At 36.7% G+C, this 13,029-nt stretch overlaps 1 protein-coding gene across 1 annotated transcript; it reads right to left on the bottom strand.

The window, feature by feature from the left end:
• Positions 1–784: 784 nt before the first annotated feature.
• LOC112054085 (endoplasmic reticulum metallopeptidase 1-like) lies at positions 785–11,767 on the bottom strand. Its single transcript, XM_024093742.2, has 18 exons — positions 11,637–11,767; positions 10,826–10,942; positions 10,566–10,746; positions 10,150–10,311; positions 9,757–9,884; positions 9,191–9,289; positions 8,874–9,018; positions 8,307–8,458; positions 7,372–7,516; positions 6,691–6,811; positions 5,891–5,993; positions 5,030–5,222; positions 4,231–4,412; positions 3,779–3,913; positions 2,757–3,043; positions 2,366–2,478; positions 1,794–1,975; positions 785–1,387 (listed from the first exon to the last, which is right to left on the bottom strand). Exons 1-18 carry the CDS (start codon positions 11,715–11,717, stop codon positions 1,220–1,222), a joined length of 2,694 nt encoding a protein of 897 aa, XP_023949510.2. The 5' UTR covers positions 11,718–11,767; the 3' UTR covers positions 785–1,219.
• Positions 11,768–13,029: the final 1,262 nt, after the last annotated feature.

Raw genomic sequence — 13,029 nt, 5'->3', positions numbered from 1 at the left:
AATTAGATGAAAATTTATACAATTTTTGCTTCCTTACATTAAACGTGATATTTCTAATAAATGAACCATAAACATAAACACACAAATAACAAAGATATTTGTAATATTGTTTGACCGCCCATACAAATCTAACGATCATTATGATCTACGAGGTCACTAATTCGTGCCATTTTGTATGGAGCGTTTTTCAGGGATCCGTGGCAGTGGCGCAAATATGATCCTTTAAATCTATATAGCTCCGAAAGTTACGATCGCAGATATCCTGGTACTTTTACAAAAGAAACAGGATATAAAATAGAAACATTTTTGGGGTTCCTTCCCTACATGTAAAGTGAGGATGATTTTTTTCTCATCTATCTCATAGCGTCCATCTCATATAAAGTGCTCATTTAATCTACGGAATCCTAGACTGCGCATGTCAGGACACGCACTTGACCGGATTTTTTCATCTAACTACGTTAAAAGATTTTTTGATTGATTTGGGTACTTTATAAACTCATTTATTTTGGAAATATCCCAACAATCTTTGTTTTTATGTATTAATTATTACTTATTAGTAACCTTATTATTCCGAATGTCTCCTATAAATCAATATATTCAAATCTAGTCTTAATGCCAATTAGCCCAATTATTTCACCTTACGAAAATAAGGAAGTCTCTATACAACAGCTAGCCTTCGGTAGTCGAAGAGGCATTCAAATAAGAAGAAACTGTACTATTAACACAATCTACTAATTAAAAGGAAGGGGAAATAAAACACATACTTATAAAAAAATAAGATGAACTAAACACGCAATATGTGTATTTTTACTTAATTAAGTGGGTAAGTAAGTACTATGTAAAATAAACACAAATCACAAACTTCATAGTTAACAAATTATGAACATAAATAGATGTTATAACAAATGCTAATTAGTTGTGTTTATGAAGCTTCGTACGTATTATGTGTGAATAAACAAGTCTTGCATTTTCCTGATTTTAGCTATACCTACTCATACTTCATTAATATTAAGTAGGAGGTAACAGTAGAATCTGAATTGCAAAGCAATGATAATGAAACAATTAAAAAAACAAAAACGTAAGATCTACTACAAATCACTGTTAAATAATGGTTAAATATCAATATTAAATGCTACAAAGTATTACAGAGAAGAATTTGTATCAGTTTTGAAATGTTACATTAAAAAATCGTGATAAAAGTAATAATTGAAGACAGTTATTAAAACACGTAGTTATCTCTGAAACTGAGGAAGGTGGCTACGTTCATATAGTCGGGCATGATGGCGAGGAGTTGCCGGTACTCTTCGGTGAAGTCTTCAGGATGGAAAGCTTTGTGCGCGTGGTGAGAGACTTCCACAATAACACCAGACTGGAGCGATGGTGGTGCCTGAAGAACAACGGATTCTTTTAACACCAATTATACTAAGCCATTCTATATCATTTCAGATCACACTAGCTACTAGCCCTTTGATGAATCTGTCAATTTGAGATGTAGGGAATTAATGGTTAATTGTCCAGAATTTCACCTTTTTAACGGAAATACGGCCATTTTGCTTTGTTGTTTCAATGACTATCATTTACAGGGCTTCAGAGAGATCCTACAGGATTCAAGTCCCGGTCATTAATAAAATCATTAACATCCTATTTATAGAGATCGTCATTAACATTATCATCGCCCACCAACCAACATTGGAACAGCATGGTAGCTACAAATATACTCTCCTATTTGGAATGAGGCTTGCCTTTGTTAGTGAGCTATTTAAATAAGCTGATGTTATATCCTTCATACTTACTTCTAAGGTCACCCAGAATTCAAAAGGCGCAAAGTTCTCAGAATATGTGGCGGTGGAATGTACAACCGTGTATACGGCTCTGCCTTGCACCACTCCCGAATCTTTGACAGGACCATTAAAGGACCACTCAGTTAGCTGGACACCTCTTACTGGCCATATTGAAATTAGGTTGTGTGCGTTACCTGCAAATATTTCAAATAAACTTTGTAACCCGGTCTTTCCCAGTTGGAAAATATTAAAATTCGAGACCCGGGAAAAATGTCTCATTAGTCAGGTGTTAGGTTGTGTCTAACTACAATTCTGAAAGACGCAAGAAATCCGTTTCTTCAAGATGCGTTCGAACATCTAATGGTATATCTACTCTTGCCAAGTTTTCCTGGGGTTGCATCCACGGCGATCAGATGGAATGTGGTTAAGGCTTTTTCGTTCATATCAGCATTATTAATTTATTAATTCAGCTCTTTAAGTTGTCGTAAGACCGTTTTACTTAGAATTAAATGTAAGTACGGCTACTGAGACTTATATTTACAGACGAGGGATAATTTTATGTTTTTACCAAACAAATAACTTACCACGCATTGTGAAGTGCAATCTGCATTGATTACCATTGCATAAGCGCCTGTTCAGAACCAACGAGTGCGGGAAAAATGCCGGAGGACTCATTTTAATAAAAACACTGCCTCTCCTAAAATATACAGAAAATTAAAATCAATAATTTTGAAAATTCCCCATTTTTACTTAGAATGATCAATCGTATACCTATACTGTGTCCGGAATTATAAATTAATCTAATTTGTCGTATTTTTTAAAGCATTTACATTTTCAATTTAAGTCTGCCAATCCGCATTGGGCCAGCGTGGTGGACTATTTCCCTAACCGCTCTCACTCTGAGAGGAGACTCGAGTTCTGCAGTGAGCCGAAAATGGATTGATACCGATAATAATAATAAGTATTTGTACTTACTTTAATCTGCTAAAACCGGGCCTGAACAAGGGTAAGTTGCAATAAAGGTAGTCATCACACTCTTGATCTATTATTTTTAAATCACTTGCTCTGATATTTAATCCTTTATTGATGTGTCTATCCATGCCATCCCATGATACATGGTGTCTATCGTTTATGAAGAGGGGACTGGTTTGGATTGCTGTCAAAGCTGATTGTATGTTGTTGGCGTCCATTTTAACTATGGCGGTTCCTGCAAATCGTTCTACAGGCGCACGATTTCGGTTATAGGTTGTTACTTGGGAATGCTGAAACAAAAATACATATATTGGATAGAAGCAGGCGTTACTTTGCAGAAGTTCATCATGATTATATAATGATTTATTTATTTTGCTATCATCCGCGAAAATTCGGCGAACCCATGCGACAACGTCACCCAGGTCCGAGAGTATTTTGTCGGACCTGGGTGACGTTGTCGCATGGGTTCGCCGAATTTTCGCGGATGATAGCAAAATAAATAAATCATTATATAAAAATACATATAGTAAATACAAGTATGTACATAACGTAAGTTTTCATATTACTGCTTTTAGTATTTATAAATCAATAGAGTAGGTACCTGGTATGTATAGCGTAGCAATACTAAGGAAAGATATTTTTGTATGCTAAATACTCAAGAATCTTATCTTCTTAATCTTAGTAGTCGCAGACACGGAGCACAACTTGCTAAAGTTATCGATCGATTGTGTGGATCATGAAAGTTTGGCCAGGGAACTACTACTATTTACACGATACTAAAACATAATCAAGCTTTTTTTAATTTTTGTCTGTCTTTCTGTCTTTTTTGTTTGTCCAGGCTCATCTCTAGAACGGCTAAATGGTTTTAGTGGAACTATCACTGGAAGTTAGAGGAGGTTATGGAGCAAAATATAGGCTACTTTTGTCCTCAAAAAATACATGATTCACTCGTGAATTTTACTCGTTAAGTACGTATGAAATTTTGCGGGCGTCCTCTAGTATGTAAATAAAATGAGTTAACTTACAACAAAGTAGTGCCTCTGCGTGACGTCACCGTGGTAAGGCGCGAAGGGGTAGAATATGATACCGACAGACACGACGAACACGACGCCCAACACCGTCGTCAGTCCTTTGCGTGAGAATAGTAGTTCAATTCCAGACTGAAAAAAAAAATAAAAAGTTTATGTATTGCGCCGTTCCACCAAATTCTATACAAATTGTACTAGACAATCTCCAGAGATGATACAAGTCAAGAGTATCCTGTCTTAGTATTGACAATAGAAAACGCCTCCTTGGCGCGATGATATATCATGTCGTCTATAGGTGTTAAGACTGGAGTGTGTCTCAAATCTTGAAGGACTTTCCCTCATAAAAAGGCTACATCAATCATCAAACGTATCGCTAAGTGGTACCTAGGTATTTACCTATATCGTTTCACCATTTTTGGGTTAAAGTAGTTCTAATCAATAACACTTACGACAGTAGATGCAACGTAAATAACCAGAACGGCGTTAAAACCAGCGATGATGAGATCTGGAGTATCGGATGCTGAGCGGCCCATTATAGGTATGGCGAGGCAGTTGAGGCGAGTGGCCAGGGAGAAGGCGAACATGGTGGCTGGCAGGTGCAGGACTACTTCTAGTATAAGGACTTGCCATGCTGAAAAGTTAACAATCGGATTTCTTAAATAATTCTGCTCATGCTAATAACTCAGGTCATTGCTGTCTAACTTACAAGTAAGCCCTCTTAGATATACAGTTTAACAGTGGAATTCAAAGACGTTGTGGGGGTGCCCCCAGGGGATCGTTCACCCGCTGATTGTCAAATTTAAACTCTATACGTTTGAGATTTGAACACTCAGCGGGTGATTGGTCCATTGAGAGTGCCTCTGCAACGCCTATGAATTCCATTGTAAGATGGAAGCGGGTTTACTTGGAAGATGTACAAGTTTATTCAACCCGTACCTCTGATAGATCCTACGCAGCAACGTACCGGAACGCTAAATTCCTTGCTTCGCTAATTTTTACCACTTAAGTTGCCACCGCCACCCTCAAAGACGAAACGTCGGTGGCGGTATCCAAGCCATTTAGCGTTCCAGTAGGATGCCTGTCGCGTAGAAAAGAGAAGAGGGTAGGATGCCGCGTCAGAGGTATGAGTAGAATAAACTTGTACCTCTTCCAAGTTAGCCCACTACACAATCTTATACTGCATCATCGCTCAACATCAGGTGTGATCGTACTCAAGGTCTAACTTGTCTCTGAAAAATAATCACTCACCACTTAGACACCTGCATCTGGCTACAGAAGTGGTTATGACTCCTCCGATGGACATCGCAAACAGAGGAATAGCTAACAAATATCTGATGTTGGCCGTCTCCTCGGCGCAACATGTCAACAAAAGCACCAACGCCATTATAAGGCGGTTTGTGGCCATAGCTTGCGCTGTTCTGATTGGACGGTCATAGTCTGTCTGAAATTAAGAATATTTTATTGTTGGGGCAGGTTATACAAAAGACAAAGAATATAACCAGCCACTTCGCTTAGCGATTGTGGACTATGAGGAAGCCTTTGATTCGGTGGATACCTGGGTTGCATTAGGGTCTTTACAGAGATGCAGAATTGAATATACAAATACACCACTATGTCAGTCCGTATACAAGATCAGACTACGAGGCCAATCCAACTGCAGCGAGGTGTGCTACAAGGTGATTTGATCTCCCCGAAGCTATTTATGTATGTGCAATTTCGTTCACGTATTTCAGTAATTATGATTTTTATCACAAAACTACTGAAGCGATTTTAGTGAAATTTCACGGGACTAATCTAAAAATATACTCTTTTAAAAAAAAAATTAAATTGGTTAATAAATGACAAAGTTATGAGGTAAAAATATAAAAACAAAATGCGCGTCGAATTCATAACCACCTTTTTTGAAGTCGGTTAACAAGTGGGCCTAAAAATGTACATAAGATCGTGTTTAATGTTCATGTACCGATTCACCCAGTTATTGTCGAGGCAAAATACGTAAAAAATTTTCAAAATGAAAGGTTGAAGATTTTTCAAAATCTTCGCGTTGATCGTATTGCTGGTAAAAATTGTATAAAAACACCCCATTTAGTATAGTTTATAATATTTTACCTTCGATGTTCTCCAACTGTCAATCGCATGGGACACCCCGACCGATATCACGAGGTACGGCAACCAGTAGAACGGCACTACCAGCCAGTGCGCTGACATATATCTGTAAGAGTTAACAATAGGTTATATTAATTACTTGGGTAAGTAAGCAGTAAGCATAGTAACTAAGATTTAGTATTCCAAAGAAAAACAAACTGCCACCGAAATACATACTAAAATCGAGCCTGAAAAAAAATTTGATAGGTATCTGAATAACGAAAATACCATCGATGGAATCTGATTTGACTGAAGAAGAGAATTAATTACGTACATGATGGTAAAAATAGGAGAAAAGGCAATTAATACTATCTATATTTTTTAAAATCGGTTTAAATAGTTCAGTACAAGACCTCTAAAATAATGAGTTTATATCAATTGTGTTTTTATTTATTATGAAACTAGTGGACGCCCGCGACTACGTCCGTATGGAAATCAGTTTTTCACAAATCCGTAATGAAAAGTAGCCTAAGTGTTAATCCAGAGTAAAATCTATTTCCATTCCAAATTTCAGCCAAATCGCTTCAGTAGCCGCAGCGTAAAAGAGGAACAAACATACTTACACACTTACACACTTGCACACAAACTCTCGCCTTTATAATATTAGTGTGATAAAATTACATCTTTAATAAAAACACCCTTTAATAGTCTTTTCCCTAACGGGTGGTATTCGAACGTTTTTGTGGTCTAGACCTTAACGGCGGAGTATGGAGGCTAAGCAGTTCTTATGGTTTCCAGAGACATGAAGAGCAAGGCACACTCACCTCATTTGTTGTGTTGTGTTGAGCATTAGAAGTGTCAAAGCAACCACTACTGCGAGTCCTGACACCAAGCAGATCACATGACTGACTGTCGACCAAATCAACTCTATGAACGTTTCCCGCTCTGTGGACAAATAATTTTAATTAAGTAAAATTTCCGCATGTTTTGAGAAATATAGTTCAGCCGTGATAGTACAGTGGATACGACCTCTGCCTCCGATTCCGGAGGGTGTGGGTTCGAATCCGGATCGGGGCACGCACCTCCAACTTTTCAGTTGTGTGCGTTTTAAGAAATTAAATATCACATATCTCTAACGGTGAAGGAAAAACATCGTGAGGAAACCTGCATAACCCCTTTCATTCTGAGAGGAGACTCGAGCTCAGCAGTGAGCCGATTATGGGTTGATCAAATCAAAAACGTATAGTTCCTATCAAAGAGGTAGATATTTATGAATATCATGCCATCGCTACATTATAACTTCAATAATTTGAACATTTTAATGACAGTCTTTGACACTCGCTGGGACAGTTAGTATTGAAGCAACGTGGTAGTACATTTTTCCTCATTACGTTGATTTTGAAATCGTCGACATACTTTTGCTAAATGCTTGGCAAAGCTCTTTGCACACTTGTTTCTCACAATCGAAATCAAAACAAAGGAAACTGACTGAAACTTTGACTTACTGAAACCGAAGAGCGCCAGGAAGTAAACTACACTCAAAACTCCCATCACTCCCACCACCATGTCCACAGTAGCCGCGAATTCTCTGGTGTATGAGACGAGGAAAAAGCCCAGAACGTCAAAGTATACCACAGTCGATGCTGGTTGCTGGAAAAATTTCAATGGAAATACTCCATTAGATATTACAATATTGTCTCTACTTTCATGTTATGTTCTTTAGAATTTTTTTATTTATATTAAAACAAACAAGTCTGTCAAACAAGCTACTTGAAAATAATATTAATATTTTTTTTAAGTAGCTTGATTAAATTTTATTTAATGAAGACCACATGATGGCCAGAACTTTGCGATATAAAAATACTGAAATTTTGTCAGCCAGATAGGCAATTTTATTAGGGCCATTTTTTTTTTTTTAACTGTTAAGTGCTTCTTCAAGGTTTTCTTGCAGTGGCGTAGCTAGGCAAGAGCGAAATGGGCCTTAGCGCAAGGGTCCGCACTGAAAAGGGCGGTTTTGACATAGTTACTTTCCTAGACTGCTACCGTCCAATAAATATGCAGAATGATGATAATAATAAGATCACTATAACACAATATAGGTAAAAAAGGTATATTAGATACCTTTTTATTTGGTAACTGTGATGTATTATTTTGTACATTTAGAGATATGACTAAAGAAAGCATACTAATCGGCATATGCTTACGGCCAATCATGGTAGAAAGTCTACTTAGATTTATTAGGTAAAACAAATACTTATTTAAAAGGGGCTTGTATGTCTCTTTTATATAAGTATTTGTTCTACCGTATTTCCCTCTTCGAAATTAGTCTGCACTACTCCACTACTTCCTATGAAATCTAAGATAAAAAAAATTGCTCCATTCTCATGCAAATTCATAATAACAAATACTGATGATCAAGTAGTAATAGTTTTTCAAATACCTGTTTCACTATATCCTCCTCTTCAGCCAACTGCGAGACAAGGCTTATGAGTAAGTCTACTGAATTCTGTATAACACCTTCTTTTATTAAATCTGGTCTATCGTTTCGGGTGTGGTAAGTGTTACCCCACTTCACGAAGGCTATGTCCAGGCCTAAAAAATATTTGAGGAAAAATTCATATTAAAAACTGTTTAAAAAGCAATCCATTGGTATATTTTGACGGCCTTCGTGGCGCAGTGGTAAGCGCGGTGGATTTAATGACGGAGGTCCTGGGTTCGATCCCCGGCTGGGCCGATTGAAGTTTTCTTAATTGGTCCAGGTCTAGCTGGTGGGAGGCCGTGGCTAGTTACCACCCTACCGACAAAAACGTACCGCCAAGCGATTTAGCGTTCCCGTACGATGTCGTGTAGAAACCGAAAGGAGTGTGGATTTTCATCCTCCTCCTAATAAGTTAGCACGCTTCCATCTTAGATTACACCACCACTTACCATCAGGTGAGATTGTAGTCAAGGGCTAACTTGTAATGAATAAAAAAAAAAAAATTTGAGAATTTGAGAATAGTCTTACCATTGATTTTTCCATAATCTCTCCATATCCGGAAGTCAGTATCAGATGGAATAATGCCGTAGGTGAACAAAAACTCTCCTAAACCTTGTGCTATGGGTCTTCCAATTGTTTTCTTGTACACATCTAGTAATCTGGGGTCTGTTACCTATAAAAGTTTTGTTGTTAAATTACGCTTTTGCCACGATTTTTTTATCATATAAAAAAGTTCCATCCATGGATATAGGTATATATAGGTTTAGCGACAAGAGTCGTATCTTATATCAAAGGCATTTCAAAATGAAAGTATGAATTCATATTGCAGAATGATTTCATTTTACCTGGAAAACACTGGGCCTCCCGTTCTTGCCTGCGGAGTCCAAGTTGACTACACCAATAATATTTTTCGCCCACGGATGGCTCAAAAACCCGTGACTTGCCTAAAAATTCATAGTAATTATAATTTATTAAGAATTACTTAGCACTGTCTAGATTATGGTCATAGTAAAACGAGTGCCTTAAGACTGCCTGTCCACCAAAGCAGAGCGAGGGAGCATAGCGGAGAAACGGAGTAACGCGGAGCGGAGTTGCGTACTGTGTCTGTCCAAAGTCCTGCGGAGCGAGGCTGCGGAGCGATGTGAGATAGTAATGCGAAGCGGAATGCTGACTATCTTTAACTCTTCCCCGCACGTGATTCTTCCCCGCTTCGCTTACCCGTTTTATAAGAATTTTTAAAACTAGCTCGCAAGTCCCTGTCTACTTAAGAGAAGGAGCGGAGATTTTGTGCAATCCTATTGGTTAATATTTCTCCGTTTCTCGGCTCGTCTGCCTCGCTCCGCTTCGGTGGACTGGCAGCTTATGGTTACGGTACTAAGTAATAGTGTTTATATTTGATGTCGAAAGTCACCTGTAAAGCATTTTCTTCGGCGCCGTTAATAAGGAATATTATATTGTGTCTAAACTTCCTTCTCCTACGGGACAGCTTTTCCAATGTTTCGACCATAGCACCACAAAACAGACCATCATCAGAGGCACCTGAAAACATAATGTTTTCTATTAATAAATGATATAATGTAAATATACTTCTACGAGTATGTAACATTTTATCCGATATAACTCCCATAGCAATAAAGCTAAAGGCGTTAATTCGATATTGGCAAAACTGTAAGCCTGCTAATATACTATTAAGTTAGTTACATCAAGAAATGCGGTTTTTCTTCCTTGTCTTTTACCCTATCTCAACTATTTTCCGTTTTAGTAAACAAATAGGAAATTTGATAATTAATAGAATTTATCATACCCGTAGAAAAAGGTACAGAATCATAATGGGCGTTAACAAGAATTGAAGTTCCAGTAGTCCCGTCAGGGTTAAATCCACTTTCACCTTCCAATACTGCGATTATATTGGACAAGTTTTGGTAAGCTTGCACGATGGGAGTACCGAAAGCAATCCAAAAGTTTCCTGCAAAAAAATAATTATATTACAATAATCAAATGTTAAATTATAATTGAATGCTAGATTTAGTTAATTTCTTGAATGCTTAATTTAGTACTCATAAGTGCACCATTCAGGTAAAATTCTAGATGAGCCCGGACAAACAGCCAAAATAATTAAAAGGTATTCTTATTATCTTAGTATCGATTAAGTAATAAAATGTATTGATGTCAAACTTTTATTCTATTGAATGATTATTTACACTTAGTTTTGATTCTCACCATCGACAAGTTGCCAATCTGTGTGAATACGCTGATGAGATTTGCTCGCTATGTCATCTACCAACTGTTTAAGATCTTTAGTTTTAGTGTAATGGTATTTTGCGCCGGCTACCCTCGGTCCATCTCCGAGAATTTCGTACAAATATTTTTTTGCAGATTCCTCGCTGCCAGTTCTTGAATCCTGAAATACATGAAAGTAAGTAATAAAAGTAAGTTACAGTAATTTTGCCAATCCCATAATTTTAGAGAATAATACTTACGTCGCTTGCAATATCCCTTTCTTTGATAGGCTTTGGTAACTCATCTTCAATTCTTATAGTCACATACGCAAAAAATAAGAAGAAAACCAATAAAGGTATTAAGAAAATACTGGGAACCTGAAAGTAAAGTATTATTATTTATTAAATAGGCAACGTTTAATTTTTCACTACCACTATGATTTGTAGTGTTTACAATTATTTGTTTGAACTTGCTAGAACCAGAAGCACAATTTGATAAAATCGTGAAAAATTACTGGCATAAAATGATATGTATTATCCAGATGCCGGTACTACATATAGCTTAAAACATTTTAATACTTATATGAAGTTATCTCTGGCACAGGGCTTATTCATTTATTTAACAAAAATTGATTTTTTGCATTGAATTAGATCTTTGTAGTAAAACATTTAAATTTTTGAATTTTTGAAGCTATTTTTAACATCGGTGAGAGACAGTTCACATTTATATTTTTTAATGTTGTGATTTAAATCAAACAAATAAAAATATCCACATACATTTTATGAAGAAAATGTAATATAAAATGTGATTCACTTGATGAAAAGCTAATTAAAATTAATATATGTTTATAGGTAAATTAACAACTGTTAGTAATTGAACAACACAATATAGGTAAATTGTGCTTAAAGAAACTGATATTGCAAAATAATTGAAGAACAATAAAAAACAAAACATAGAATTAATAAACAGACTGCAATAGCGAACTAAAAGTTGATTGAACATGATATGAAGTACTTTACAACAATGTTTTTGGTACAACTTTGATAACACAGAATATAAGAAACAACGCACTCTGGTCCTAGTTGCCGAATTTGACTCTTTTCCAATAACATCTTCTTTAATAACTTTTTTAATAGCATCTTCTTCTGTCATTTTTAATTTAAAAAAAAACCTGTGGACAGCCTCGGACTACTGCACTCGGGATGGTTTCCAAGGGTAGTGAGGCAGTGGCCTTACGCACCTCTAATTAAAAACTAAAATGCACTAAAACACCTACGTCACAAAGCTCGAGATACAAAGTTATCAGCTGATACAGGTATTAATTATAATTACCCTCATAACTAACTTTATAACAAAATTGTGGTTGTCTGTTTTGTTTTATCTACAGTTAAAATTAGAAAGTAATACATTTTTTAGTAATTCCTCAATGCCTGAAGACAAAAGTCTTCGAACAGTGCGTGTTGCCAGTGATCTATGGTTCCGAGACTTGGTCGCTAACTATGGGCCTCATAAGAAGGCTCAGAGTCACAGCGTGGGCGATGGAACGAGCTTTGTTAGGAGTATCTCTGCGTGATCGAATCAGAAATGAGGAGATCCGCAGAAGAACCAAAGCGACTAGAATGGTGACCCCGCACCGGAAAGCGCAGTGTTGGTCGACCCCCCACTAGGTGGACCGAAGACATCAAGCGGATTGCAGGGAGCCGCTGGATGCTGGCGGCTCGAGACCGTTTTGTTTGGAAGTCCATGCAAGAGACCTATGTCCAGCAGTGTACGTCCATCAGCTGATAATGATGATGTTGAAGTTCTGAGCTCACAGTATCCAGGTTGGGGGCCCGTTTGAGACGTGGGCCCGTGGCATTTTGTCAGCCATGACACTTTAGTTTCGGCACTGGATGAGTGTAAGATAAATGTGTATCTCTTTTTTTGGAGAAGCCTGTTGCACTCATTTCACATGACATGACATGAAAGTATGATCACGATGAGGATGTTCAACATTTAAACGAAATTTTTGCGACATTCGTCATAAGGTTATCAAAATGTGTATCGATTTACATTTTAATTTTAAGTGCTGGTTGCCAACAGTTCATCATCATTAAACAGATTTTTCTAGATAATGTTATTCTACAAATAAGCATCACTTTCTAGTTTTATTTTCCCTTCGGCGTCTTCAACTACTCGTATATGAATCCTTATGAAATCGATATTTTACAGAATGGAATTTTATCAAATCAATCTACTATTGTATGGAACTGTATCAAATTAATCTTTCAGTGTATAAAACTTTATCAAAATCTATTCTTTTTTCCTTATGATCCACATTGTATTAATGTAATATTGCTAAGTTATTTTACATTTCTTTCCTAGTTAAAGAAATTTTTCAAATTTCATTCATTATATTTTTCATTATTTTTATAGAAATTAAGTTAAAAAATTAAATGTGTGCAGCAACAATATGTAACTAGTA

This window comes from Bicyclus anynana, chromosome 2 (assembly GCF_947172395.1).
Source record: "Bicyclus anynana chromosome 2, ilBicAnyn1.1, whole genome shotgun sequence".
NCBI lineage: Eukaryota > Metazoa > Arthropoda > Insecta > Lepidoptera > Nymphalidae > Bicyclus > Bicyclus anynana.
This window is presented reverse-complemented; position numbering and strand designations above follow the sequence as displayed.

Bases quoted from the DNA above. Each gene is read 5' to 3' on its own strand.
- LOC112054085 (XM_024093742.2), bottom strand. From the start codon at position 11,717: ATGACAGAAGAAGATGCTATTAAAAAAGTTATTAAAGAAGATGTTATT. The intron at 10,312-10,565 runs GTGAGAATCAAA...ATTTTTTTGCAG, and splicing joins AGATTGGCAACTTGTCGATG to GAAACTTTTGGATTGCTTTC. The intron at 4,413-5,029 runs GTGAGTGATTAT...TTAACTTTTCAG, and splicing joins CAGATGCAGGTGTCTAAGTG to CATGGCAAGTCCTTATACTA.